General features: G+C 54.2%; 13 protein-coding genes across 13 annotated transcripts; 6 read left to right on the top strand and 7 right to left on the bottom strand.

Moving 5' to 3' along the window:
- Positions 1–9: 9 nt before the first annotated feature.
- On the bottom strand, positions 10–912 carry A1O7_04701 (uncharacterized protein; the record flags this gene model as incomplete). Its single annotated transcript, XM_007758711.1, has 1 exon — positions 10–912. One exon carries the CDS (start codon positions 910–912, stop codon positions 10–12), a length of 903 nt encoding a protein of 300 aa, XP_007756901.1.
- A 294-nt stretch (positions 913–1,206) lies between these two features.
- A1O7_04700 (uncharacterized protein) lies at positions 1,207–2,283 on the bottom strand (the record flags this gene model as incomplete). Its single annotated transcript, XM_007758710.1, has 1 exon — positions 1,207–2,283. The coding sequence occupies one exon, from the start codon at positions 2,281–2,283 to the stop codon at positions 1,207–1,209; it is 1,077 nt and encodes a 358-aa protein (XP_007756900.1).
- Positions 2,284–2,926: 643 nt separating this feature from the next.
- Positions 2,927–4,419, top strand: A1O7_04699 (uncharacterized protein; the record flags this gene model as incomplete). Its single annotated transcript, XM_007758709.1, has 2 exons — positions 2,927–3,170; positions 3,239–4,419. The coding sequence occupies 2 exons, from the start codon at positions 2,927–2,929 to the stop codon at positions 4,417–4,419; spliced, it is 1,425 nt and encodes a 474-aa protein (XP_007756899.1).
- A 115-nt stretch (positions 4,420–4,534) lies between these two features.
- A1O7_04698 (uncharacterized protein) lies at positions 4,535–6,019 on the bottom strand (the record flags this gene model as incomplete). The annotated part of the gene is made up of 1 exon (XM_007758708.1): positions 4,535–6,019. One exon carries the CDS (start codon positions 6,017–6,019, stop codon positions 4,535–4,537), a length of 1,485 nt encoding a protein of 494 aa, XP_007756898.1.
- Positions 6,020–6,428: 409 nt separating this feature from the next.
- Positions 6,429–6,710, top strand: A1O7_04697 (uncharacterized protein; the record flags this gene model as incomplete). Its single annotated transcript, XM_007758707.1, has 1 exon — positions 6,429–6,710. One exon carries the CDS (start codon positions 6,429–6,431, stop codon positions 6,708–6,710), a length of 282 nt encoding a protein of 93 aa, XP_007756897.1.
- Positions 6,711–6,817: 107 nt separating this feature from the next.
- A1O7_04696 (uncharacterized protein) lies at positions 6,818–7,735 on the bottom strand (the record flags this gene model as incomplete). The annotated part of the gene is made up of 1 exon (XM_007758706.1): positions 6,818–7,735. One exon carries the CDS (start codon positions 7,733–7,735, stop codon positions 6,818–6,820), a length of 918 nt encoding a protein of 305 aa, XP_007756896.1.
- A 692-nt stretch (positions 7,736–8,427) lies between these two features.
- Positions 8,428–9,209, top strand: A1O7_04695 (uncharacterized protein; the record flags this gene model as incomplete). The annotated part of the gene is made up of 3 exons (XM_007758705.1): positions 8,428–8,580; positions 8,632–8,820; positions 8,883–9,209. The coding sequence occupies 3 exons, from the start codon at positions 8,428–8,430 to the stop codon at positions 9,207–9,209; spliced, it is 669 nt and encodes a 222-aa protein (XP_007756895.1).
- Positions 9,210–10,177: 968 nt separating this feature from the next.
- A1O7_04694 (uncharacterized protein) lies at positions 10,178–11,053 on the top strand (the record flags this gene model as incomplete). The annotated part of the gene is made up of 1 exon (XM_007758704.1): positions 10,178–11,053. The coding sequence occupies one exon, from the start codon at positions 10,178–10,180 to the stop codon at positions 11,051–11,053; it is 876 nt and encodes a 291-aa protein (XP_007756894.1).
- Positions 11,054–11,542: 489 nt separating this feature from the next.
- A1O7_04693 (uncharacterized protein) lies at positions 11,543–13,117 on the bottom strand (the record flags this gene model as incomplete). The annotated part of the gene is made up of 1 exon (XM_007758703.1): positions 11,543–13,117. One exon carries the CDS (start codon positions 13,115–13,117, stop codon positions 11,543–11,545), a length of 1,575 nt encoding a protein of 524 aa, XP_007756893.1.
- Positions 13,118–13,588: 471 nt separating this feature from the next.
- On the bottom strand, positions 13,589–14,549 carry A1O7_04692 (catechol O-methyltransferase; the record flags this gene model as incomplete). The annotated part of the gene is made up of 3 exons (XM_007758702.1): positions 13,589–13,633; positions 13,683–14,450; positions 14,499–14,549. 3 exons carry the CDS (start codon positions 14,547–14,549, stop codon positions 13,589–13,591), a joined length of 864 nt encoding a protein of 287 aa, XP_007756892.1.
- A 1,364-nt stretch (positions 14,550–15,913) lies between these two features.
- On the top strand, positions 15,914–17,625 carry A1O7_04691 (3-dehydroquinate synthase; the record flags this gene model as incomplete). Its single annotated transcript, XM_007758701.1, has 4 exons — positions 15,914–16,243; positions 16,294–16,340; positions 16,445–16,885; positions 16,932–17,625. 4 exons carry the CDS (start codon positions 15,914–15,916, stop codon positions 17,623–17,625), a joined length of 1,512 nt encoding a protein of 503 aa, XP_007756891.1.
- An 887-nt stretch (positions 17,626–18,512) lies between these two features.
- On the top strand, positions 18,513–22,064 carry A1O7_04690 (uncharacterized protein; the record flags this gene model as incomplete). The annotated part of the gene is made up of 1 exon (XM_007758700.1): positions 18,513–22,064. The coding sequence occupies one exon, from the start codon at positions 18,513–18,515 to the stop codon at positions 22,062–22,064; it is 3,552 nt and encodes a 1,183-aa protein (XP_007756890.1).
- Positions 22,065–22,816: 752 nt separating this feature from the next.
- A1O7_04689 (ubiquitin thiolesterase) lies at positions 22,817–26,358 on the bottom strand (the record flags this gene model as incomplete). Its single annotated transcript, XM_007758699.1, has 3 exons — positions 22,817–23,371; positions 23,421–26,125; positions 26,193–26,358. 3 exons carry the CDS (start codon positions 26,356–26,358, stop codon positions 22,817–22,819), a joined length of 3,426 nt encoding a protein of 1,141 aa, XP_007756889.1.
- Between the last annotated feature and the right edge of the window lie 134 nt (positions 26,359–26,492).

Here is a 26,492-nt window from a genome sequence, read left to right as displayed (position 1 = left end):
CATCTGCCACTACAGGAAAACTCTGGCGGAACAAGTCGCATTCTCGGGTCTCTGTTTCTCAAGCTCCAATAGGACGCAGTCCACCCTCGAAATCAATCTCGCAGAATCGCTCGATCGGGTCGTCTCTAGTGTGCAGGCCTGGCCGAGTCTTCCTGATCGGGGAATGGTGGCAATGAAGCAAAGGTTGCGGCCGTCAAACGTCATTTCCACCGTGTATTCGATGTGCCAGCATGTCATGGTGTCGTCCGGTGCGCTGGCTTGAGTCAGAGGGACGCCTGCGAGGTCTTCTTTGGTGACAGTGCAGACCCATGGGAGCGTATCTGACAACAATTGTCGGGTTTCCCATTCATCGAGTTCGACGACGTCTTTGGCGATGGTGTCTGAACACAACACGTCGACTTTGAGGTCGAAGACGTCCCTTCCATCGTTCAGCAACTCCACTTCATACGGCGCCTTCGGGGTGCGAGTGTTGGTCGGCAATACATCCCCCTTGCGAGCGAAGTATTGCGGACGAACCCAGAACGTCATATTTGTTTCGTCTGGTATGAATGCAGCCGAGAAGTAGGATCTGTCAACGACTTCCTCAGCTACCAGGGCGGCATCTCCTAGAAGTAACACACCGCCCAATGCGGGCCGAGTCTGTCCGTTGCAGATAAGGTAAGGATCCCTATCGGTTGGGGAGGGGAAGTGCATTGGAACTTTGTGTCCTAATGAGGGACGCGTCAACGTATCCATTCGCTTTTCGAAGCTCTCCTGGACATAAAGGTTGACCATACCTTCACCAGTGACGATAATGCCATCAGCGATGTTGCCATGGTCCTTTGTGAGAACCTTGACTTGTGCAACCTTCTCAATAGTTTGGCAAACTAGGCTGATAATGGGTGTGAGAAACTTGTCGTAGATGTCTGCCATGTCGCCCGCCGGTAGAAGAATGCCGTCATCGCCGTGAAGCCTTGAGTGTCTGTTTTTGGGCAGGGCATGCAATATCAGGCGGCGCTCTTCCGCTCCTCTGGGCCAGCGTTTCCACATTTCAAACGCAGCAGCGACTTCATCCGGCCTTAGTTATTTCCCGACCGCAAAATAGGCGAAGATCCGCCAACAATGCATCGAGATCGTAGATTCCATCCATGACCAGATCCTTTGCGTGAATATTTGCCTGTCTGGCTCCAATTCCTTCCGTGACAGGCGCGATCTCTGCACGTACCTTCAGCGGTCCACGTTTAAAACAGTCCACACTTCTATGTCAACAGAGTCTGCGCCGCAATCCAACAGCATCAACGTCTTGCCGACCAAGTCTTCAGGGCGCACTGTTTGAAGACATTTGGTGATGTGATGGGCCAGCCTCGCGGCTGCTTCGGACACGAGCCTCAAGTTGGGAATGCCCGCTGCATTTGCAGCTGCGACCATGAATTGCCGATGTCGGACATTGGACAACGACCTGGAAGGAATCAACAGTGCAACTTTCACTTCATGACCATCTGGTGGGAAATTCTCTTCCTGTGTGAATTTCGTAAAGCTGCGCCATTTGAGATCCCAGTAGCGTTCTGAGACGTACTTGGCGGCTGCTCGCCATTGCCATGCAAGGAGTCCGGAGTACAAATCGAACCACGGGATGTTTCTAGCCGACACTGACTCGCCACACGCAGACAGCTGATCCTCCATGTCAAATCTGTCAAAGAACATTCTATCCGCTGCCGTTATCTCGCCATTCTGCAGTGCCAGCTCAACGTCGTTTCTGAAGATTAGCATGTCGTCGACTCGCTTGATAGCAGCCTGTGCTCTGGCGATAGAGTGCCCATAAGGCCATTGGATCGTTTCAAGATGGTCGATTGAGGCAGGTCGGGTTTCGCCATTGTACTGGTTGCCAGCCCATGCGCCTGCCTTGATGAAGGTGGCTCCACAGTCTAATGCGATCAAGACACGTCGAGGTCCCCAGAAACTTTCACCGACAACTCTGACACGAATCAATGAAGGTTTCGGAGTCTTGGTTGTATCCTCGACGGTCTTCTTCTCGTGTTCGACTGGTCCTGACCCCGAACGGACGTTCTCTGATCGCGGACGCATAGCAAGTTGTGTGCCGGGGACAGGATCCATTGTGCTCCTCTTCTTGTGTTCGACTTGTCCTGACCTCGATTTGACTGTCCCTGATCGCAGGCGGACAGCAATTCGCGTGCTGGGGACAAAAGCCACGCTCCTATTCTGGTGTTGGACTTGTCCTGACCTCGATTTGACGGTCTCTGATCGCAGGCGGATAGCAAGTTGCGTGCTGGAGACAGGGTCCATTGTGCTCCTCTTATGGAAGGGATACATTTGCCCTTCTGGCTGTGAGACGAGAAGCACGCCGTCGGCTTCAAAGGTTTACGGGGAAGAAGAAAAGTTGAAGCTGCTGAGATGCGAAGGTAAAACATTTTCAGGTGGTGGCAGTGAAGTGAATGTGATGGCACCACCGCCGCACCCATACAGGAATTTCACAGCCTGCTGTGTTCACTGATTCAGCAGGCTTCAACTCACCTAATCAACAGACTTAGGAGAACAATAGAGCCTGCCGGCAATCAGCTCGAGCGGCCAATAGTTAGCGAGAAGCCTGTGTTAGGAGTATTTCCAGCCTGGAATACTGTCAACTCATTCTGCGTCTAAGCTGGAAGACAGGGTGACTAGCATAAGTATGTGTGTGCCATGGAATATCATGTTGCGGCAAAACTAGATCACCCATCCCGTCTCGGTGTCGGGAAGGGGAGTCGAGTTGTCACTTGTTTCATTACATCCAATCCCATCCCTGGATCTCACTGAAAAGTCTGAATTGTTGCTTCTTTTCGGTAGCGACGTTGTACGGTGGAGTGTCTTTCTAATGGCGCTTCCATCGCTACACGGCACGCACAGGCACCTAGCCCACGAACATTGCACATAGCACCAACAGCATGGCACTATGGATTCAGGGAACGATGCATCATCTGTCCACCTCCCGGACGAGATGCTGAGATTCGTCCTCGAGCACATTCCGGGCTCGGAATGTGCAGCCAGGCTAGGGCGGTTGACCTTGCGTGGCCGAGCCACCACCGCAACACCACAATATGTCGTCCCAACTTCGAGAGGAGTAATACCTCACCTGTCGCATGACAACGTGCAGAAACACACCAAGATCTCGGCCGTCTACGTGCCTCTGGAAGACTGTATGTCTTGCCCCACAGCGTCCTGCTGGCCTGCTGACTTACGCGGCTCACAGTTGGTGGATGAACAGTTATCGAGAAATCGAATGCGCCCGTCTACAACACGCCCTGTACGGGCAAAGAGTCGCGTCTCCGACGGTATATCGGCCTGCCAGAAACATGCCTGTCGGTCCTAGGCCCAAGGCGAGTGCCCTACATCCCTTGTCCGGCGCACAACACGAACTCGTCGATAGCCATTTCGACCTCCGTGGGCTTTAGATTCTTGGACGTGGAAAAGTATCATGAGGCGATCAACGTCCTGCGGCCCGATGTCTCGATAAGCATCGCAGACCTGATCAGCACAGAGAAGGCGAGTGTCAAGAGGCTGGAGAAGAGCGCCGACAGGACACATGCCTGGCTGCGAGATTTCGTAGAGGATGATGCGGCAAAAGACCACCAAGGACCATTCTTCGCTTCGATCCCTCCTGTCGAGCCCGAGCTGATGTCGCTGTATCTCTCCGACCTGAGCGATGAGTACAGATCCCAAATCTCAGGCCTGTGCGTCTGCGCGCCGTCGACCGTGTTGGGCCTGCCAGACGCCCTGCGCGACATCCCGACATTATGCCTTGCCAATCCACAAACGCCGCAAGCCGTTCTTGCGGCCATCCACGCGGGAGTCGATATGCTCACAGTGCCATTCGTGACACAGTATTCCGAACACGGCATCGCCTTCTCGTTTGCGTTTCCTGGCGTGCCGGAACGACCCAACACCGACACACCCACGTACACGCACATGCCTCTGGGCATCGATCTGTGGTCCACAAGCCATGCCACGGATCTTTCGCCACTAAGCCATAATTGTACCTGCTACACCTGCACGCGGCACCACCGCGCCTACGTCCATCACCTCCTCCAAGCCAACGAGATGCTCGCGTGGACTCTCCTCCAAATCCACAACTTTAGTGTGATTGACACGTTCTTCGCCTCCATCCGGGCGACCATCGAGCGCGGAACGTTCTCGGCAGATGTCGATACATTCAGCCGGTCGTATGAGTCCGAGATGCCCGCGCCAACGGGCCAGGGACCCAGAGTCAGGGGCTACCAAATGAAGAGCATAGGTGGTGGCGAGCCGAAGAAGAATCCCAAAGCCTACGGCCGATTGGACGATCAGATGGAGAAGCTTCGCGAGAGCGAGAGTGGTGTTGCGACGCCGGAGGGCAAGGCCGAAGATATTATAGAACACGGCTTGGCCGAGAAGGTTGAAAGGTTGTAAGATTAGAACCTACAGTAGCCGAGGTACGCTACGGCACGGCATTTATCTCAGCGATGTGAAGAGGCAAAGCATAGACAGTCCCCAACATACATCGTTCCGTCTATGACAAGACCGCTCACATCCCACGCACCGCCTCCCTCAATAGCGGCCCGACCTGTTTCCGACTCTTGCTCGTATCGCCCATGTACCAGAATTGGTACTGTCCGTGTTCGAACTTCTGCCCGAGTGCCTCCTTGAGCGACTCGTCCCCTTCCCAAGGTTGGAGCCGCAGCTCAGCACTCTGCCCTTGGTGCTCGAACCTTTCTGGCAAGCCGCTAACGGCCTCGTCGAACGCGAGGACCACCACCTCTTTATGCCCTTCGCCCGTCCGGGTCAGCACGCCGAACACGCCCAACTTCCTGTCCGGATGCGTCGCGAATGTCTCAATCTCGGCAAGAAGCTCATCAACGCCGCCCGCGTGCTTGGCTAGCCAGGACAGCGGTCGGACGAGGCTCGAGATGCCGATATTCACTTCCTTGTTACTGGAAGTACGTTCCGTCCAGACTTTATAGTCGCGGTCGAAGATCTCCTGCATGGATAACAAATCCAGGGAATTGGATTTCGCAGTGGCAATCGCCGAGTGGAAGGCGTCGCGGTGCCATTTGCCACTGTGCGTGGATGCCGCTTGTACGCCCTCGACCTGAGGACCCGTGATGGCTGATTCTGATTCGAGGAACGTCACGGCCTCGCGGTCTGTGTCGGAGCATTTGTCCCCCGTCGCTTTGAGGTTCGCCGTGTCGATCAGGATCGGGGCGAGCGCGAGTTTGGACATCTCCTGCAGTGCTTGAGTCTCTGAAGATGGTGTCTCGGGTAGGCCACGCGGCCAGAGACCTTCGTCGCGGAGGTGCTTGATCACCAGGCTTGTGCAGCTTCCTATGCCGGTGGTGATGATCCGTGGGGCCGCGTCTTGAGGCACGTAGCCCTCATCCACGTGGTGGTCGATGCAACTCGTCACCGTGAAGCGCGAGGAGATGAGCTCGTCAGAAAGCCCGGGGATTGACGGGGCGTTGTGGTCGACGAGGAAGAGGTGTTGTTTCTCCGAGGGATCCTTGGTAGATTGAGATGAAGATCCGGCATCCGATGATTCCGTGAAAAGCCGGCGGAGGGATGAGTTTGCGTTAGATTTGAGGTCCGCGATGGTGATCAGATCTTCCAGCACGGAGGTCTTTCCTTGCTCGCCCGCCTCTGCTTGGTTGACGGCGTCGGCTGACTCGCCCAGTGCCAGGCGGAGGGCGACGCCGAATTCGGGCCGTAGTCTCAATAACTCGACTGATTTTACTGATGGGAGATTTAGGATGGGGATGTATGTCCTCCCGTTGGCGTGTTTAGAGTTGCTCTGCAGGTTGTAGAAGTAGGATGTGGTAACGGCTGAGATGAAACTGTCCAGGTCTGCGGACGGGTTGCCCATGACTAGAACGGACTTGGACATGCCATTGACGGCACTCGCGGAGCTGGCATCTTTTGAGAGTACACGGCTCCTGATCCGCGATAGGTACGTCCTTAGGAGCGGCATGCTATCGTCCTCGTCTGGTCCGCTCTCAGCCGGGCGATCTTGAGACATTGGGGCCGTGAGCCAGCCGGGCGGACGGGGTATATTCAGTCACCGACTGTCATATGGTGGAAAAATGCCCTGAATAGCCATCAGCTCACCTCGCATGCCTTTTCCTGTAGTCTCTCTGTGCTTCACTTGGTTTCCAGGTCTGAAATCCTCAGCCTCGTCCAACTGGCGTGACGTCATCTTATTGCCCGCCGAGATTCAATCACTCGCTATGGAGCGAGGCGAGTACTTTGTACTCGCACGAGTAATGCGTCTCGCTACATCAATCCGATCGTAGGCATCTTGTAATAATCATCTCGATCTCATTTTGAAGCGGAGTTCATCATGCAGTACATATCGTATGACTTCCATATACTGGAATCTCCCGCAAGGAGCCGCAATCTGTGCCGCTTCAAAATTCGCCCTTGAGGGCATGTCAGGAACATTCACCATTTTCGATGTCCGCGATGTAACCGTGCAACCTGGTGGAATCAACACTGCGTTCATTGGTCCCAAGGACTTGAAGATGCCCTTTCTGCCGGACGCGTACAAGGGCACGATCACAGAGCTGTCATGGCATCTCATCGCAGCGTCGGACGGCACAGCGGCTTATGAGCCGCGGAAGGCAGCCGAGGCGAGTGTCAACGCAGTGCGAAACTCTTCATGCACTGCGCCTATGCTCAATCTGCCGTCGCGGAAAGGGTCAATGGCCTGAGTAAGAAAGCGAGTTGAAGAAGCACAGAAATGACTGATCAGGGGCAGAGTATCGCCGCAGATTGTGATTTTTGAGGGCCGAAACAGAGGATGCTGAGTATCTAGCCCTTAAGCAAACAACCCTGCTGAGACAGGGCTGGCCTTGATCTGATCCTCTTGAATCTCCTGCAGCAGGGGATCCTTGTAGTCATCCAGATCCAAGTCCATAAATCCACAAGCTGCCCACTTTCTCGCCGCAAGGAAGAAAGAATGTCCGTTGACTTCGGGGTCGGACAAGATCCGCAAGAGACATTTTCCCGCGTCTTCGACCTGCGCAAACTCGACGCCCACAGCCGACACGGCATCCCAATCCTTTTGACTCAGGATGTCAGTCTTCACATACCATGGCATAATGACGTTCACCCGACTGCTGTAGTAGAATGCCGTCCTTCGCAACGCATGCATTATGCCTCTCATCGCCCATTTCGTCGCACTGTATTGCGGAATGCGAAGACAATCCAGGAACGCGGCGCCCGACCCGATCAACACCAGACAGGTGTCCTCCTGGTCTGAGGACGGCGTTGTCCCGTTCTGTTTCATGAAGTAGTGGGCTGCGAGCTTGGCCGAGAAAAGCGTGCCCTTGATGTTCACGTCGATTGTCTTCAGGTTCGGCTCCTTGGGCTCGTCACTTGTGTCCTGGGTGAATACCTCGTCCGGGCGGATGATGCCCGCGTTCGCGACCACGTATGAGACCTTACCCGTAGGAGAAAACGCCGCAGCCGCCTTGAAAAGTCGGACTTGATCGTCCCAGTTCGTGGTGTCGCATGGGACGAACTTTAGTCCTGATAGTTCGGACTCAAGTTTCTGGCCGTTGGCCGAGTCGAGATCTCCAACGACCACCTTGACTCCGGCGGAGACAAGGGCGCGAACGTATGCCTCGCCGATGCCGTTTGCGCCACCGGTGACGATGGCGGTTTTGTCCTTCATTCTGCTGGTGTCGGTAGCAATGTCACACGCGACAGGACCTGTATGTTTGTATTCGGGCATAATGTGGATGAGGGCCTTACGTGTTGGTGGGCTGGTTACAAACAGAGGTAGGAGAATGAATGTACCGGAATGCCGACGATGAATTGCTCACGCATGGCTCCGTCGGTTGAAGGAGACACCTACACAGTATATATTATGTGGAACAGCCCTGGTGAAGCGCCCCCCATTGTTCGGACTATTCTTCGCTAAATCATTCATTTCTTCGATGTTGTATCCCGCCGCATGGGCGGATTTCAGGATCTTGCAGTTACGCCCCAAAAAATGCAACCAAGGAAGCGACGGACGGCGCCATGCTTGTTCGTCACATTTCTACCATGGGAAGACAGAGTGCAGTCACACCAGGTATCACGAGGCCCAGGCCCCTCGTCGCTATCATCTCGTGTCGCCAGGTGGAGTGCGAGCACAGGCGGAGGAGAAGAGATCTGGAGAGTAAGACTGGTACGAGATTCTCCGTAGATATGCCAACAACGACTTGATTGATGAGTGCCTGAAGTGAAGCCAAAGTGAAGAAAGAATGAGAAGGAGATGTTCCGCAAAGTCCAGGATTCTGATTGGCGGACTGTCACGCGCCAAGTTCTCTCCGCGACTGCGGAATATCGACTGAACATGTGGCCCCTTTTCAACTCGCGTGCCCAGTGAATTCTTGAAGACTTCGCTGCCTGCTGTTTTCGTACCTGCCAGCATCTCCCACAATGACGCCGTCCTCACTCCTGCTCGGCTTGCTGGCTCTGGCCGTCTCGAGCGTCCACGGCACGGCGTTGACATATAAACTGGCCGCGAACGAGAAAGCCTGCTTCTTCACGGATGTTCAACGACAAGGGGCCAAGGTCGCGTTTTATTTCGCTGTATGTATGGCGTTGAGGGCTCAATTCAGATGTTGATACGAAGTACCACAGGTCCAATCTGGCGGCTCCTTCGACATCGACTACGAGGTTGTCGGACCGAATGACAAGAAGATCATGGCGGGAGAGAAAGAGAGGCAGGGAGACTTTGTCTTCACAGCACAGACGCCCGGCGAGTACCGCGTGTGCTTCAACAATGAGATGTCGACGTTTGCGGACAAGATGGTCGATTTCGAGGTCGCTGTACGTTCCTCCCGCGGTGGCTTTTCATGAAGACACATAATCTGATCATCGGGCGAATGCAGGTCGAAGACGAATCCAAATCCGCTCTCCTGCCACAGAAAGCCGGCTCGTCGCCCGAGCAACACTCTGCGCTCGAGGATCTGGTATTTAAGATTAGCGGACAACTGAGTACAGTCAGTCGCATGCAAAAGTACTTCCGTACGCGCGAGAACCGCAACTTCAGCACGGTCAGGAGTACGGAGCAGAGGATATTCAACTTCAGTTTGATTGAGGTGCTTATGATGGTTGCTATGGCGGGGTTGCAGGTTGCGGTTGTCCGCTTCTTCTTCACGGGGTCTAGAAAAGGTGAGTGTGAGAATAGGGTGTATTGGAAGTTGTGCTGTGGCTAATTTACCTGTCTACAGGCTATGTATAGATGACACGCGCTATGCTGCACGGAATCGGCATTTATGTGGTGCAAACACGGCCTGTACCATGGTCTTTAAGCGACCGTCCTTGCTCTACCTCTCGCTTTCCGCCTTCCACGGTGCAGCTTGAACCTACCACACCTGCCGCTCGACTGAGAATGCAGCCTGCCTTTATTTCCTTTATTCTCTTATTCTTCGATCTTTCACCTCTCACGTCAGCTTTCATTCTTGGACCCCATTTCCACATTTAATTCATATCACCAGAATTTATTTCACCACTATTTCATGTTTGGCCAAATCTTCCCTCAGCAGCTGACAGCCCTCGCTTGACGTAACCCTCATTCCGACATGGCGGCCTCAATTTCACAGTCACCGGGCCCATCTCTTGATGACCTGCCTGCTGAGATCCTCGAGCAGATCTTCTGGCACTCACGAGAACTATCCCTCGTCAAGGTTTGCCGCAAGTTTCGGAAACAATTGCCATCTTTCTCTAGTCTTGCACGATCTTTTGCGATTCTGGCCTTTTGCGAAGTGGATCAACCTCCGCCGGTGCAGGCGACGTGGAATTATTCACGGGACCGATTACAGGAGAATTCCTCGATCGATATCAACTCCCCGCGCCGTGGCACGAGAGGCTTCCGACACGCCTGAGCATTGCTCAACGTGCCCAATTACAGCATAATGTCCTGTCCAGCGGCTAGTGGTGCGTTGGCCGCTTATACGCCCTGCATTTGTTCATCTACCGGCGATATCTGCTCGCTCTCAGAGATCGTGTCCAAGATACTCACGTCATCTTGAGCCCTGTGGATGATTGTAGATTCAAGAGACATGTTCGAGTAACAGACAAACTCTGGAGGAATTGGAGACAGAGTCCTCATTCTTGCAACACTCTGCCGGAAGTCAGGAACTGGTCCAGGCTGTCGCCGGTGACCCTCAGGCTTCGATCCAACATGGGTCCCAGCTCCATGACTAACCTCTTCACCATCACTTCATTGCCCATCTTTCTATCGTTCTCGCAGTATGCGCTCAGCTTCCTGGATTCACGACAGCGCTACTTTGATTGGAGAGCCCTGGATGCAGAAGACGACGGTCACCTTGTTCCTACTCAAAACGAGAAGGACTACTATCTTCCACCGCGCTCCCTGCTCCGGGCTCCGTTTGCCACTCGAAAGCGTGAGATGCTCATATACCTCGTGCAGGAACTTGCCGTACGAAGTTTCGTCACCGAAATGGTCGAGCAGCGGGACCACGAGGAAGACGTGAACCTCTTACATCAAGCGATATTGGATGCGATTCCTGTCGGGGATGTGCGATTCCTCAGATATCTGCTCTACTTCGCTGTGCAGGTGGATGCGGCTAATCAAGGGTTTCTCACGGGCCCGGTCAATGAGTGGGAGTCCACTGCGTGCTCTGAGAATGGAAAGATCCCCTCAGACATCAGCCTCACGTTATTAAAACGTCTTCCAACCTTTCTGAATAGCGACAGAGGAGAGCAATACATATTTGAAGCGATAAAGGCGGCACACACCGACGTCTTCGCTCTTCTGGTGGACCACTGGTTGCTGTCATGCACCAAAGAAACGGTTGGCCAGTTTGATTCTACCTTGACACGGCTACTGCAAACCGCACTCGAGGGTATTATGAAACAAAGCGACGATGTCGATGACAGCGCAGAAGTTCGGGCCCGCATGCTCGTTGCTGCGAGACGCCGAGCCACCGAAGGAGCTGGGCGCGTGACCGAATACGAAAGCGAGAAGTGGGGTCGCCAGCGACCGTGGACGCCTCGCGACGTTGAAGTGGGCTCGTTGGGGAGTCTGGACGAGTAGTCCTCCAAGCCTCGGTAGCGACGAGTTGGACGGAAATTGTTGACATGGATCTGCTCCAAAGGACGAATCTGGCGATTCTCACGAGAGACAGACCTTGAGTATGAGATGTCCTAGCTGCTGACGGGCTTGGGGTTATGGTGTTTGACACATCATCAATCGTTGCAGTAGGTATGTAGCAGCTATTATCTCGTGTTCACTCGTTACAAAGAGCCATCCAGATCGGTAACAGCACTTTCTCCACCCACCCACCATGCACCTACTCGTATCCGCATGGGATTCTCTCCTACACTGAGTGTGGGAGAACAACCGCCTGAATATCTTCCCAGGTTGGGTGCCCATATGATTGATTCTGCACCATTTATCCCTGTCGATATCATCTCATGAAACCCCATTGTTCAGTCCTTGCTCGATCCAACCGAGCAGCCTACATGCACGTATGTGTGCCGTGAGGACAAGACTTGACCCTGACAAGCGCCCACTGACCACTGCCTAACACTCAAACATCTTGGTCGTGCTGACGTTCACGCGGCTCCACTTCCTCCCTCGCACGAGACAGTCCCAGAACCGAAGCGGCCAATAGAAATGGTACAGCCACCACCAGGGTAAGGGGTCCCAAGGCTGGAATGTACCGTCTTTCCAGGTGGGTGAAGCGACATGGCGGATGAAGACGGCGTGGTCTTGGAGAGTTGTCCGCACAGAGGTAGAAGATGCCGAGGAGGATGAGCGCCCAGAGGGGAGGAGTGGAAAGAGGAGTGACGACGTGGGGAGGATGACAAGGGTCACCAGGTCGTGGCCTATCCAGAAGTATTTGTCGTGATGGGCGGGATGGATCACGGGGGTTGTTGGGTCTTGTGTCGTGGCGGGGGTACCGTTACCGTTATCATCGCTGGCACCATTTCTGTTCTCGGCCCCGTCCAGAGCAGAGAGGTAGGCATCAACCACTGCCGTCGTGCCATTGAACAACGCGACAGCCGTGTGTGCGCGTGGGTTACATTCGATAGGATAGAGCGTGATGTCCTCTGCCTTCTCGTCCCCCTCCTCGACCATAAAGTCAAAGGAGAGGTGGCCTGTGAACCCCCGACCGCCATTAGCGGCATACCGCTTGGTAAAGTCCAGCATCGCCTGACTGAGTGGAGACTCAGCCGGTAATGCCTCGTAATGCATGAGCAGTTCGGCCGACGGACACGCCACGAAAGCTTTGACCTCCCCATTCACGACGAGCGAGTGCGTACAGTACTCCTTACCACGGATATACTGCTGCAGAATCCAGGGGCATTGCGCAGAAATCTTGAGCCGCGCGAGATGCTTGGACGTTTCGACCCCGGAGCTCTTGGGAAGAAGCGTCATGTCTGCGCGGACGCTGTCGTCCACGCCGATGGTCTTCATGATATACTTCCTTCCGGACGGTGTCTCGCGCAAGATCCGCTCCACTTCGGCGCGGCTCGTGATTTCGTGCGTCTCGGGGACATTTAGTCCAATGTCCCGCGTGTGTTGGATGAAGGAATGCTTCTCGTGCAAGATCTGCGTCGTGTGCACGTCGAACTGGATCGCCTTGCACTTCGTCCGCTTCTCCACGACTTCCTTGGCCATCCCGTCCTCGACGGCCGAGGCGACCCCGGAACAACTGACCCACAGGTCGACCTTTTCGCGGGTCACAATGTCCAGCAGATTCTGGATATACATGTCCGGCGAACTTGCAGAGGAGATGCCGGGCGTCTGAAGACGGTAGAACTTCCTCAGCGCCCTCGAGACCCTCCCGCACGCGAGCGCGCCGTCGGGTTCAAAGTCTGCTCCCACGACGTCGTGGCCGGCTTCGTAGAATAGTCGGGCCAACACGAGACCCTTGGTCATCCCTATCCCGGTGACCAAGATTGTGCGCGGATGGAAGCCATGGTCCTGCCGCGCTTCTCTGCGGCGGTGCTCTACTTCGTTCGGAAGGATGGTGCGGAAAAGAAAGGATATAAAGAGGATGAGTGTATCGAGAGGCAGAAAGGCAAGGCTGAGGAACAGAAGACCAGCGTTTCGCAGCCGGTGCGCGAGCAGGCTGGAGGTACCGTCGAGCATCTTCGCGACTCGGGTCGAGCTCCTACCTGCCAGATGCCAAGGAGGATTGCAACGGAGGACAGAAGGGGTAAGTGGATGGCAGGACGGTGGGAGACTTTCACATGCATGGTGTTCAAAGGAATGTCGACGTCACGAAAGCGCGTGTGGAGCTCGATCTCAAAGGCTACCCGTCATCTTATCAGGCTAATGCGCGAGCGAGAATGGGCGGTCAAGAGAAGGACATTGTGAAGAGTATTCTGCGAAAGCCACTGAACTGCAAACAGTGTGATGTGGAAGAAGACCCAGATTAGGAATTGCGCATGCTCGCGGTCAAGATTACATTGAATGACCGTCAAGCCCCGTCATTCACCCATTCCCAACGAGATCTCACCACGACTATCACGAGCTGGGGCTCTGAATTGGAATATAGATGTATACCTGTGTCTATCTTGCCCAACGACGGACCAATCCACCTTGTCGCCTTTGGCGCATTTATGCCTCCGCCAGGCCTACACATCTGGTGATTTCGAGGGCATCCTAGATAGTGATTAACGCTGACCGGAGGCTTGAGGCAGATGACACTCACCGGTACGCCAGAAGGTTCGTAGCTATGCACCAACTTACTTTCGTATATCAGTAACGGATTCCCCGTAGCAGATTCGTCTAGCTTGGCCTCTCCTTCTCTCTGGAAGTACTGTTTTGCCGTCCGGTCAGCAAAACGACTGTCGACACCGTTGACGGTCGCGCCCGACTTGCTAGCCTGCTTCTTCTGCTCAACGGTGCTGCGGACATATTCGAGGTAGGGTGGATTGCCAGGCTTGATGACGTTGTCGGCGGCAAGCACAGTCCCAGGAGTAACCAGCTTGAGCTCCTCACAGAGCTTCAGGTCCGTCGTGTACGCCGGCTTGTAATGGTCGAGGAACATCAAGTCAATGTGCTGCAGGGCTCCTCGTGCATGTAGCCGCTTGATCGAAACATCGCTGGACCCTACAACGACTTTGACAATGTCGCCCAATCCAGCGAGATCCACGAGGGAAGAAATGACAGCGGCGAATTCCGGGTTCCGTTCGAGGCTGAAGTATCGTTTGCCACCGGCATGACGCATGACATCTCCGAAGAGAATGCACGAATATCCAACGTAACCGCCAAGCTCGACCATGACCTGAGGCTTGACCTCGGCTATGAGATCCGCCACGATTCGGCCTTTGTCCTCCCCAACGTTCATCAGGTACTTCTTCGTTCGGGCGAACTCGTCAATGGCAGCAAGCACCTTGGGAGGGGAATCTCGAATGTCCTCGATGTCAGGTCTGTTGTAGATGAAATGCAGAAGCTCGATCTCGCGGCCATCGTCAAACTGGAGATGATTAGTAGCGTCCGCATATTGACGTTCAATTGCCCGTACAAATGTCTCCTCTTGTTCCTGGTATTTCTTCTGAGGGTCAAATTCAGCCATTGTGTCTCGGAAATTTTGAGAGAGAATCAGGAGGAGAACTATGGTGGGCACACGATCGTGCTTCTAGAGAACTTCGAGCAGACCCTCCCTTCTGAACGGTGAGAGCGGGACGGCAAGAAACAATGCAGATTACCTGTCACCGCAGCACGCTGGTGCACGGTGTCTTCGAGTGACCATCATTTCAGGCTCGGAAGTGATTGCAGCCAGTCAAAGCTGAGTGTGCGCCACTGACTTAATGCAGGAACACGACGAGAGCGTACTAGGTAGGTCGAACGATAAAGTGTGGTCAGATCTGGCTGCCGTGGGGTAGCGAGGGCAGATCAGGGAGATGCGGTACGAGATCGATCGTCCGTTACACATGTCGGTATGATGCCGACAGGTGAAGTTGACCAGTGGATGACCAGTGGGTGAAGGTGTCCGGGGGCCGTGGCGGGAGAGACGCAGAGACACGCGGGGCTTGATGATTCGATGATATTCGAGCAGCCAATGGCGAGCACATGCACTAGTCCTGTTTCTCTCTAGCTTCTTATGTCCTGCATCGAGCTTTCAATTCAACATTTTCAGATGCTGCTGTCTTGGAAAGTACGTACAGTGCTGAGTCGTCATCATTCGCTCCATCTGGGGTCTTGAACGAGAAGCAAAATGATCTCAGATGTCGACGAAACCTGATCGACCCGCTAGCGACATTTGCCGAAGCCGCTAGCCGGGAGTCCGATCCTCAGATCGAAGTCCACTGAAGCACCCTGGCCTGGCAGGTCCAACTGCTGCCGCCGAGTTCCAGGCCATTAGGCTCTTCCAGATCCCGACCGGGTAGATCTGGCAGCGATGCGGGTGCCTGGCAATGAACAGATTGACGGGAGCGTGTGTGCCTGCCTACGGCTAAACCACGATCCTTGACGCCGTGGACAAATGTTCCTGGTGGTGTCTTACCTCATTAACATTTCATTCCTGCATCATCACTGAGCCCTGGCCTGAATCTTAAACGGCGCCAATTATGGTTTGACATGTCGCAAATGCCGGTTCCAAGAGGATCTCTTCACACACCGTGTTTTGTGTGCCAATGCCAGACCCGCATGTGGACTCGTTCTGCGAGAATACCTGGTTATGGCTGAGCACGTACTCATCGTCCACCTCATCGACTGGTCTATCCTGCAAGACGGGAGTCAAGCTGTGTGGTCGAGGTCTGATCACAACCAGTACGCGTCGTTTCTACACGGTACTCCGCGTTTGCCGATAGCGGTGGCCTCCGTATTGTGAAGTGCTGTTATATTAAGTTCGAAACGTCTTCCTCGTGAATCTTCTACCCTCTCAACCGCGTTCTCGAGCACCTGCCATCTACACAAACCCTTGTAAAGCTTGCAAAAATGTCCGACCTCAAAGCATCCGTCGCTGAGACAGCGGCTGGCTTCCACGTGGAAGGCTACGAGAAGATCGAATATGACTTCACTTTCATCGACGGGGTCTTTGACACCTCAAGAAGCGAGCTCGCCGATTGTTATCGACGATGGGGCCGCTGCCTTGCTGTCATGGACTACAACATCTTCAACGTCTACGGCGAGCAAATGCAGAAGTACTTCGACCAATACAAGATTGACCTTGATGTGCACAAGACCATGATTGGTGAAAAGGCCAAGTCCATCGACACTTTCTTGAGCATTGTCGACTCCATGAATAAGTTTGGGATCTTTCGAAAGGTGGGACGGAAGTCACTTGTAGTCTGCCAGCAAGCTGACCGTCTCCCTAGGAACCCGTACTCGTCATTGGCGGTGGACTTGTTACAGACGTTGCCGGGTAAAAACATACCACCTGCCAAAGATGACTTCAAGGCACTCTGGCCCATATATCTCCTTGGCTGTATGTCTGTCGAGGGGCTTGTGCTAACCTCTGTCCAATAGTTTCGCATGTGCGGCGTATAGGCGGAACACGAACTACATCCGCATCCCTACAACGGTCATTGGCCTGATTGACGCGTCGGTTTCCATTAAGGTTGCTGTCAACTACGGAAACTACAAGAACCGGCTTGGTGCCTATCACGCCCCGATGCACACCTTCCTCGACTTCACGTTCCTCCGCACTCTCCCGGAAGCGCAAATCCGCAATGGATTCGCTGAGCTAATCAAGATCTCCACTTGTGCTCATCTTCCGACGTTTGAGTTGCTCGACAAGTATTGCGAACAGTTGATCGGAACCGGTTTTGGCCGAGCCGATGGTGCGCCGAAGGAGGTTCGTGATGCTGCCGACGCCATCAACCGGGCGGGCATCCATGAGATGTTGAAGCTGGAGACACCGAATCTGCACGAGATCGGGCTTGACAGGGTCATTGCATACGGCCATACGTATGTTGCGATATTCCGCGAGAAATACCCTACTAACGAATTCCAGATGGTCACCCCTTCATGAGCTTGTTCCGGAGGTTCCACTCCGTCATGGTCATGCTATCAGCATTGACATGGCATACTCCGCCACCTTGGCCAACATGCGAGGCATTCTGCCTGACGAGGACCACAAGCGACTGCTGAACTTGTTCTCCCGAGCAGGATTGTCCATGGATCACCACCAATTCGATGAAGAAATTCTCGACAAAGCTACAAAGGCGATTCTGAGAACTCGCGATGGCAAGCTCCGAGCTGCTGTACCAGCCCCGCTTGGGAAATGTGTCTTCCTAAATGACGTTTCGATGGACGAAATGTTTGCGGCTCTGAAGCATCACAAGTCCATCATGCAGAACTATCCACGCAACGGCGAAGGTCTTGAGGCTTTCGTCGATGCTAGCGACACGGGTTACACCGTCAACAACAAGCCGGTCGAAGCCGAGACCAATGGCGTCTCCAATGGGCTCAAGAAGCTCAACGTGTTGAACGACGATACCCACAAGAGCGGGTCACAAACGAACGGCCATAGTGACGCTGATGGCAAGCACACCAACGGTGTGTCAGCCGCTGTAAAGCATGCATCAGGACCCGAAGGTGTGAACGGCTTGGGCAATGGGACGACGGATGACACATCAAATGGTCTCGCCGATGGTGTTGCCAATGGGATAAATGGACACCGCAACGGGATCAAAGTCCAGGGATAGTGGATGCGAACTTCGGTGTGATGGTGTTTGAGGATTGCGGATGTTTGGTACTCCGGTCCCTCCTCTTGTACCGGCTAAAAGCATAAATCGACCATACTAGCAATATACAGGTAGATTGGTTCACGAATTATCACTTCAATCAGGATGACATCCTCGGCACTTTCTCATTACACTTGATATACGGCCACTTCTAGCCAATAATGCATACTCCGTTGCTGCTGGTGGATTCGTAGCCCAATGGTCTTTGAGACTGGCTATCGCAGCGCCACTTGTGCCGTTAGATATCCATTCTCGGACTCTGCCCAAGGTTCGCTACGGTACATACTTGGTGCTATATGCGCGTGGTAACATGTGAGACACAAGTTCTTCTCCCTGACTACCGGAGCCTTGCCGCGGTGTAGCGCATTCCACATTCAGGTTAGGGACATGACGACCCCCCCACTAGTCACCCCGTCCGTAGCGAAGCTCTTTCTCCAAGTCGTCATTCGATTGCATTCTCACCATCTTCATCCCCACGAGCGAGACAAATACTCTGACCCTTGAGCCAGCCCGATCAGAGCATAACACATGCAGCGGTTTTCTCGTATGACCGGGGGCTAGTTCGTAATGATTGCTTTCGCCATGTCCGGATCAACCACTTGTCACCGCAATATGCGGCTTGCATGGCGAAACGCAGGTGCCAGGCGGTGGAGCCAGTCGTGATGTCAGAGCAAGCGCCTTCAAATAACGGCCGAACAAGGTGCTCAGCCATGGCTTCCAGGGAGAATTCTGCGTCCGGCGTGGCATACGGGACACTACGTCCACGGCGATTCTCATACCCGGATGCTCGCTGAATAGGCGAGACCGAGACCACGGGGCTTCAGCCTTCTTCTCTGCCACACCTCACCATGGAGACCACCTATTTCACGTGCACATTGGGCCAGGCTGTCCACCAACAGAGCGGCAAATCCTACAACACCATTAACGAATTCCTCGAGCATAAAGCTCGCTCTGCTCCGGATACCCCCGTTGTTGGTTTCTACGAGGTCGAGGCCAGTGAGAGAGCCTCACAGCAGTGGAAACCCCATGTCTTCACATTCGACGATGTCCACCGAGGGACGGTCATCGTGGCGGACCGGTTGTCGAAGAGCCTCACCACGGACAAGGGCCAGACAGTAGCTTTGCTGTGTCCGAGCTCGGCAGATTTCCTCTTCACGTGGCTGGCACTTATCTGGCTGGGCCACCCGGCGCTTCTGATCGCGCCTCAATGCTCACCCTCTGCGATCACGGAACTTTGCAATGCATGTGGTGTGAAAGATCTTGTCTACGATGAGATATACGGAGATCTTGCGACGGAAGCCTCAAAGCTGGGAGGTGGCTCTTTGAATGCGCTTGTTTTGCCTTTTGCAAGCGAGAGCATCTTCGAGGCGATCAAGGGTACGCCTGTCAGTGTAATCGCACCGCCAGCCACGGTGCAGGAAACCGATATCGCATATCTGCATCACACATCAGGCACGTCGACTGGCGTGCCGAAGCCAGTCCCGCAATCGCACAGAGCAGCAATAGGAGTGCTCCCCACGTTAAACGGGAGAAGCAAGGCCTGCTTCACGACAACACCCCTTTACCACGGCGGGGTCGCCGACCTGTTTCGCGCATGGACAAGCGACGCTCTGATATGGCTCTTCCCCGGGAAAGAGCTGCCCATCACAGCCGCCCATGTCTGCAAGTGTCTGGAGGTTGCGGCAACTTCGGCAGACGGTGGGCCGGAGGTCAGCTACTTCTCCTCCGTCCCGTACGTGTTGCAGATGATGGCCGAGGATAAGGACGGCCTCGGGCATCTGCAACGTATGGACATCGTCGGCGTTGGAGGCGCAGCGTTGCCCGCAGAAGTTGGCGACAAACTGGTGATGGACAACGTGAACCTCATCTCCCGCTTCGGTAGCGCGGAGTGCGGCTTCCTCATGTCGTCGCACCGAGAGTACGCAAAGGACAAGGAATGGCAGTACCTCAGATGCTCTCCGGGAGATGAACATCTTCGCTTCGAGCCCCAAGAAGACGGCCTCTCCGAGCTGGTGATCCAGCATGGCTGGCCTCACATGGCGAAGCGCAATCGAGACGACGGCTCCTTCGCCACTGCCGACCTCTTCGCTCCTAATCCTGCGATTCCGCATGCGTGGCGGTACCATTCCCGCGCGGATTCACAATTGACGCTCATTACGGGCAAGAAATTCGACCCAGCACCGCTGGAGGATTCGATTCGAGCGTCGGCTTCTTCGGTGCTCGACGACGTCTTGATAATCGGGACCGGAAAACCATATCCCGGGGTGTTACTCTTCCCGTCACGAGATGCGGCGTCCACGAGCAATAATGAGCTCATTGACAAGATCGCACCGCTGGTCGAGAAGCTGAATCGAAATAGTCAATCCCACGCCCGAATACCGCGGAACATGCTCATCGCGATGCCTCGTCTGGAAAACGGGCTCGAGAAGAGCAGCAAAGGCACCGTCTTGCGGCGGAAAGCTGAAGAGCGATTCAGCGAGGCGATCGATGCTGCCTATGGGGACGTATTGCCTGGAGGGGTTTCTTGCAGCACTGATATACCTGACGCTGACGTCTCGAGAACAATCCGCGACATTGTCATGAGAGTTGCAGGCGAAAACAGGAATCGTGACGACCAAGCTACCGAGCTGGCAGACGAGACGGACCTGTTTAGCTACGGGATCGACTCTGTCGCAGCCATACGGATCCGCCATGCACTGATGGCACTGATCCCAAAGACTGCGACTTTACCATTGACGATCGTCCAAGACGCTGGGACAGTATCCCGGCTCGCTGATCTGGTGCTCCGTCTTCGAACTAGTGGAGAAGCCAGCCTCAGCACCAAAGAGCAAGATGAAAGGGAACAAACCAGCATAATGCTCGATCTGGCAAGAGAGTATAGCGTCTTCAGCGATCCTCATCCCAAGCCTGCTTCTTCAATAATGCCATCTCGACGGGCACCTCATCAAGACACCAAGGTTGTACGAGTCCTGCTGACTGGGCCGACCGGGTCCCTTGGAGCTCACATCCTCTGGCAGCTCGTTTCCGATCCGCGCATATCCAAAATCCACCTCCTCGTCCGGGCCGCCACACCATTGGCAAGGCGCGAGCGCGTGTTGAAAGCCTTCTCTTCCCGCCGTCTCCCTATCCCAGGGGACTTCGACTCCAAAGTCACGATCCACAACTGTAAACTCTCGGATCCGCACCTCGGACTCTCAAACGAAGAGTATACCGCCCTGGCGGCCTCGGTCGACGTGATCGTCCATCTAGCATGGAGCGTGAACTTCCTTCAGCCACTCCGATCATTCGCATCCACGCACCTAGCGGGGCTGAGGAATCTGATCAATTTCGCTCTATCGTCACCGCTTGCGAGTTCTTCAAACCGACAACACCACCACGCCAACCCGCCAAGGATGATCTTCTGCTCCAGCGTCGCAGCCGTGTCGAACTACGCGCCACAATCACAATCTCCCAGCACAAAGCCCGTGCCGGAACGAGTCCTTGTGGCAGACGACGACGCCTCAGTGGCCGGTCCGACAGGCTACGCCCACTCCAAGTGGGTGGCCGAGCGGATGTGCTGGCACGCGCACGCCACGACGCGACTGCGAGGCCGCATCTCCGTCGCGCGCGTCGGCCAACTAAGCGGCGCGACGGATACCGGCGTCTGGTCTGCTAGTGAAGCATACCCGCTTATGCTGGCCAGCGCGGCCGCGACAGGCGTGCTCCCTGATCTCGATAGCGCAAGAAGGGCGCAGGGCGTGCGAGAGGGGGAGGTGCTCGCGTGGCTGCCCGTCGACGTTGCCGCGAGGGCGTTTGTCGACGATATCGTGGGAGATGAGGTCGACGATGATGCCGTACAGGACCGAAACCAGGACCTGGACCAAACGACGAACAAAAGCGATAACTCCGCCAATTCGACAGCAACGCCATTGCCGGTCCACCACGTCCTCAACCCCTCCCACGCCATCACATGGACTCACCTCCTACACTGGCTCTCCCCGCACGAGAAATTCCAAACAGTCGGCGTCGAGTCGTGGCTCCACGCGCTCGAAGCCCTATCCGACAGTCCCGACGAAGGGAAGCGCACGCACCCTAGCTTGAAACTCCTGCCCTTCTGGAAGGGGGCGTATGCGTCATCGTCACGAAGGGGTCAACGCGATGGAGACGGAGACGATAAGTCGGACACGGACGCGCCGTCATCAGCGGCGCGAGAGGATCAAATGGAAGAAGACCGTAAGGCAGTGGTAGAGACAGGGACGATGAACGGCGTGGTCCCTCCCACGCAGGAGACGGAGACAGCGATGATAGGGTATGAGATGGCAAGTACCTATACGCGGATGCCGTCCCTGCGTGATTGGGAAGGCGTGGTCACCGAGGAGTATGTCATCAAGCTGTGGAACTGGGTCAAGGAGAGTGTCTGAACTTCAATATGCCGTTAGGACTAAGCCTTTTGTCCTCAGATTGTGGAATTGGGTCAAGGAGAGCATATGGGCTTTAGTGTGCTGCTATGAGCTAAGAGCTGGTAGTGACGGGAGGCAGTGGTCTTGTTGATGAGACTGTGTTCTCGAGCATCGGTACTGTGTCCATGCCTTCGAGATATATATAGCTTTCTGGCAATGGCAAGAAAACAGAGGGAGAAGCCCTTCGAATCAATGACGGGCCTCGACAGTTTCATGCAATCGTGCCTACAATGCTGTAGTTTCTCATGATGCCATAATGCATAGTCTCGTCTCGTCTCTACGTGTCTCTGTTATGGTTGCATGATGTACAGGCGGAAGGCAACGTGCACGGCATACCTGTCCGCCGAATTTTCGCAAGGACCAACTTCCCTGCCTTGCTTCAACAAGCCCATCCTACCTGACACTCGAAGCCTCTCCAGCTCAAGCGTCCACCCAAATGCGTTTTTCAGCCTCGGTAACAGCGGCGACTATGATCACACCGACTATCGATATGAACATGAAAGAGCTTGTCCGCTCGAAAACCCTCTCTGCATCCGTTGCGCCCGTCCACTACTGGCGAGACGTCCGGCTGGAATCGCTTGGAGACTGCCCGCCAGACTGTGTGACGAATCATGAGCCTGAACAATTCGTGAAGCCTGTTCTGACTCTTGCTCAAGGTGGCAACAGTTGTAAGAATAGGTCGACGGAGATGTCAGTGTTCGCATTTGCCGGATCTACCGAATGAACATCCCTTCCGCACGTCCCCAAAAGTTGCGTGCCTTGTTGACGTGATCCAGTCCGAGCATGTCGTCGCCATCCTGAATGAGATCAGAGAGCACATCGTCATCTTCGATATATCTCGGCTTGCCATAGGGCGCTCTTGATACCAAAGCGAACTTGATCTGTTGTAGAAGTTTGCCCTTGATACCGGTCCGCTTGCTGATTCGTTCCTTTGTTTCTCTGAGCGGCTCGCCGGTCTTCAGCAGAAACTTGAACGGAACGCCATGGGGTTTGTTGGCTTCCTTGTCGAAGTGGTAACAGTAAATGAACCGATCGTCCTCCGAGGCATTCAATTCTTCATCGGGGATTTTCTCGGCGTACAGTGTGGTAAATTCGTTGACCCCGACGACGTTGAAATCCTCCATCAGTTCCTTGTGGATCTTGCCGCCGTGGACTTCAAGCACGCGCACATTCCGGGCTGTCTGCTCGTCCAAACTCAGCTTCTTGGCAATGCCGCCGATCAGGTCACTGATGAGGCCGTTCTTGGCAACGAGTATTTCCAGAGGTTCCTGCGGCTGTCAGTAGTAGTACTTGAGGTAGAATACGCCAAGCACGTACCTCTTTGCTGATGCCGTCACTGAGCCAAATCACTTTCATGATCTTCTTTGTCTCGTAGTCGGCAAGACTTGTTTCAAGGACCTCAAAATACAGTGCGTCGCCGCGGTGCGTGGCATAGCCACCGTAGGAGCTGAACTGAGACTGTAGGATCTGCTGCAGATTGTAATTCATGCCACGCTTGAGCCACATCTTTATCTTATTGTTAGTAGCGCTGATGGTGGCAAATCGTATGTGAGTGGGGTCGACTTTGAGGTACTCTCCCACCTTCTGAGAGAATTGGTCGTAAGTCATCTTCTTGCTGAGAGGTAATACAAAGGATTCTCCTTCAGTGCCAGGTTTTGGATAAAAGCTGACTGGTATCCTGTTGAGCAGGTAGTCGTAGTACTGTCGGGCATCGGTGTAAGTGATTGTGGATGCGTCTAGGTCAGGAATGTTTTGTTGAAAACAGATGATGTCGCCGTCTTGGATTTCCGATTGCTGAAACGTCTGCTTGGGCTTCATAGCCTCGATCATTGAGAATTTGATCTCTTCGAACAAGAGGATTGGCGTGTTTGGATCCCAATGCATCAATTTGTTAATTTGAGGCGCAATCTCTTGTACCTTGTCGAATTTCTTGACATACACATGACCGATGCCAGACAGTGACTGGGCCTTGACGTCGAAATACTTGAGGAACACCAGGATAGGGACATTACCACCTGCAGCTGGTGTAGCATCGGGCCATGAAACTTTGCCGTCGTCACCTTTCGTGCCATTTTCAGCCCACAGATAGAACGGCCGGCCCCTTGAGCCGTACTTGTTCATGGCTTCCTCCATAGTAATGTCGGCTTCGCGGATCGGTTGATCGGGGCGGTTTGTCTTGTTCTGTCGGCCAACCATGACCCAGAACCTGAGCTGATCCGGGCCGAGCCCAAGCTCCTTAGCAACGGTGTTGGCAAACTCACCAACCTTGGTGGTACGCAATAGTCGATGGATCTGGGCGCTGGCTGGGTCTGTTTGTTCAAGGTCGTAGCTCGTCAGGTCGAAACCATGGTGAGCTTGGAAAGTTCGTTCTGTAATCAGCCCAATATTCATATAGAGATGAGCCTCTTCTCGCTCTTTCTTTTTCCGCGCAAGTTCTGCCTGCTCTTCAGAAATTCTTGCTTCAATATGGGAAGGAATGTCGGACTCGGTAACATCGAGGAGCACCTGATCTAGCCTGCTTTTCCGGATGTAGACCAGCATGTAGGCGTTCATGGAACGCTTGGTGGAGTAACCGCGCATGTAGGGCTGCCGTTGGCCGAGCCCACCATTTGCAACATTGGCATATTCTCCACCGAAGTTTTCTTCCAGCACTTCCTTCATGGTTGACCGCGTCACCCGGTCATCGTCAAACTTGTAGAAGAACCCGTCTTTGGCGGGCTTAAGGAATGCGTAGTAATGGCCGGCATTGAAATCGCCGCTATGCACTAGCACACCATGTAATTGGTAATCCCACGGTTCGGTCGATGCAGCTCTGGCTTCGTCAGACAGGTAAAGCGATGCATCAAACTCTTCAGGAAATTCGTGTCTGTCGTTCACCTTCATCATGGCGTCTCGGTTAATGTCGTATTCGAACCGCTTCAGCTGAAGGTGTAATACAGGCGGGAACGACTCAAAAATAACACCTTTGCGGGCGTCTTGAAGGCCGTATGGCTGACCAGCGTCGTACTTGTTCTCGCCCTCCAATGTCTCCACCTGGATGTAATCCATGAAACTCTCGTGAAGGTTCTTATTTCCTCGAACGTTCAGTTGGATATCCCAGAATTCCTCTATTCTCGAGGACTCAAAGTCGACATTTATGCAAGAGATGTATGTTTTGGTCTTACCAACAAACAACTCCGGCAATGTCCTTTCTGCCGGTGTGCCCTTCATCTTCTTCTCCAGGACTTCCATCAATATCCGGGACAACTCCTGAACATCTTGCTGCTCGAAGATCTGGCGAGTGTCCCACCCAAATGACGCTGTTAGCTCGTTCGTCGAGACCGCAAATTTGTCCTTCTGCAACCTGTAGAATAACCGCTGAAGAGTCCAGGCGCTGTTGCTCCGGGTGGCTTCCTGCTCTGTCGGGATTTGGTAGACGGCTTTGCGAAATAAATTGGTAAAGTATAAAGACTGAAGCAGCGAATTCAGGTAGCACGTCGCGCCTTGGTTCTTCAGGCCGACCATGCCCGTCTCTTTCTTGGAATCATACCCTTCGAAGTTGTGCCATAATACTCCTGTGGGGTCTTTGATGATTCGAACGTAAGCGGTCAGTTTCGCTTCATCGTTCTCGACCAGAAGTCTTGACCCTTCCTCCCAAGGTTGATGGAAGGCCTTCCTCAGCTCAACAAACCTCGTGAAGCCCCAGTCGCCTTCTTTCGCGTTGAATCGATGAGTGGCCGTATGGGTTCGGTAAAGTGTGGGATCGTTCGGGTTCCACAGGACGAGAGCGAACTGCACACAGGCATACCAGTCCGGTGGCGGATCATTCTCGAAGCCATGTTCCAGGTAAAAGGACGCACAATCAACCTGGTTGCCGTATGGGAAGAACAGTACCCTCCAGGGATGACCGCCGCATTCAAACACAGGCCCGTGTTCTCTCCTTGACAGTGTTCGCCATTTTTCTATGTGCCAAGTATGATATGTCTCTGCTTCGGGCTCGGTGTCGGGGAGGTCAACGAGGACATGGCGCTTCATCGCCTCGACTGTTGATGAGGTTAAATTGGGACACGGGTCAAGAGGAGGGGTATCGACAGGGGAATGAGCACGTACAGTCATCGGCCCGGGGCAGGGCTTCCGTTTGCTCCTCGGAGCCATCGTCGGGGGAGATGTTGACCACTTCGCTCTCTTGGTGATTGTACTGCTCGTAACTGTCAATGAGCATGTCTGGGCCTGCCATCTGCAGCTCATCCAAGCGGGCGGATAGGTCAGTGTCCATGCTTGCGGATAGGTAAGGTCGATCAAAAAGGGACTGAACACGAGCAATGGGTCAAGCATACATTGTCCATACTCAAGTGAATTAGATTTGAGCGGAGAGGAAGGCGAGGATGAGGCGCGGAGCTCTTTCCTCAG

Source organism: Cladophialophora yegresii (genome assembly GCF_000585515.1).
Source record: "Cladophialophora yegresii CBS 114405 chromosome Unknown aczIN-supercont1.3, whole genome shotgun sequence".
Classification (NCBI taxonomy): Eukaryota; Fungi; Ascomycota; class Eurotiomycetes; order Chaetothyriales; family Herpotrichiellaceae; genus Cladophialophora; species Cladophialophora yegresii.
This window is presented reverse-complemented; position numbering and strand designations above follow the sequence as displayed.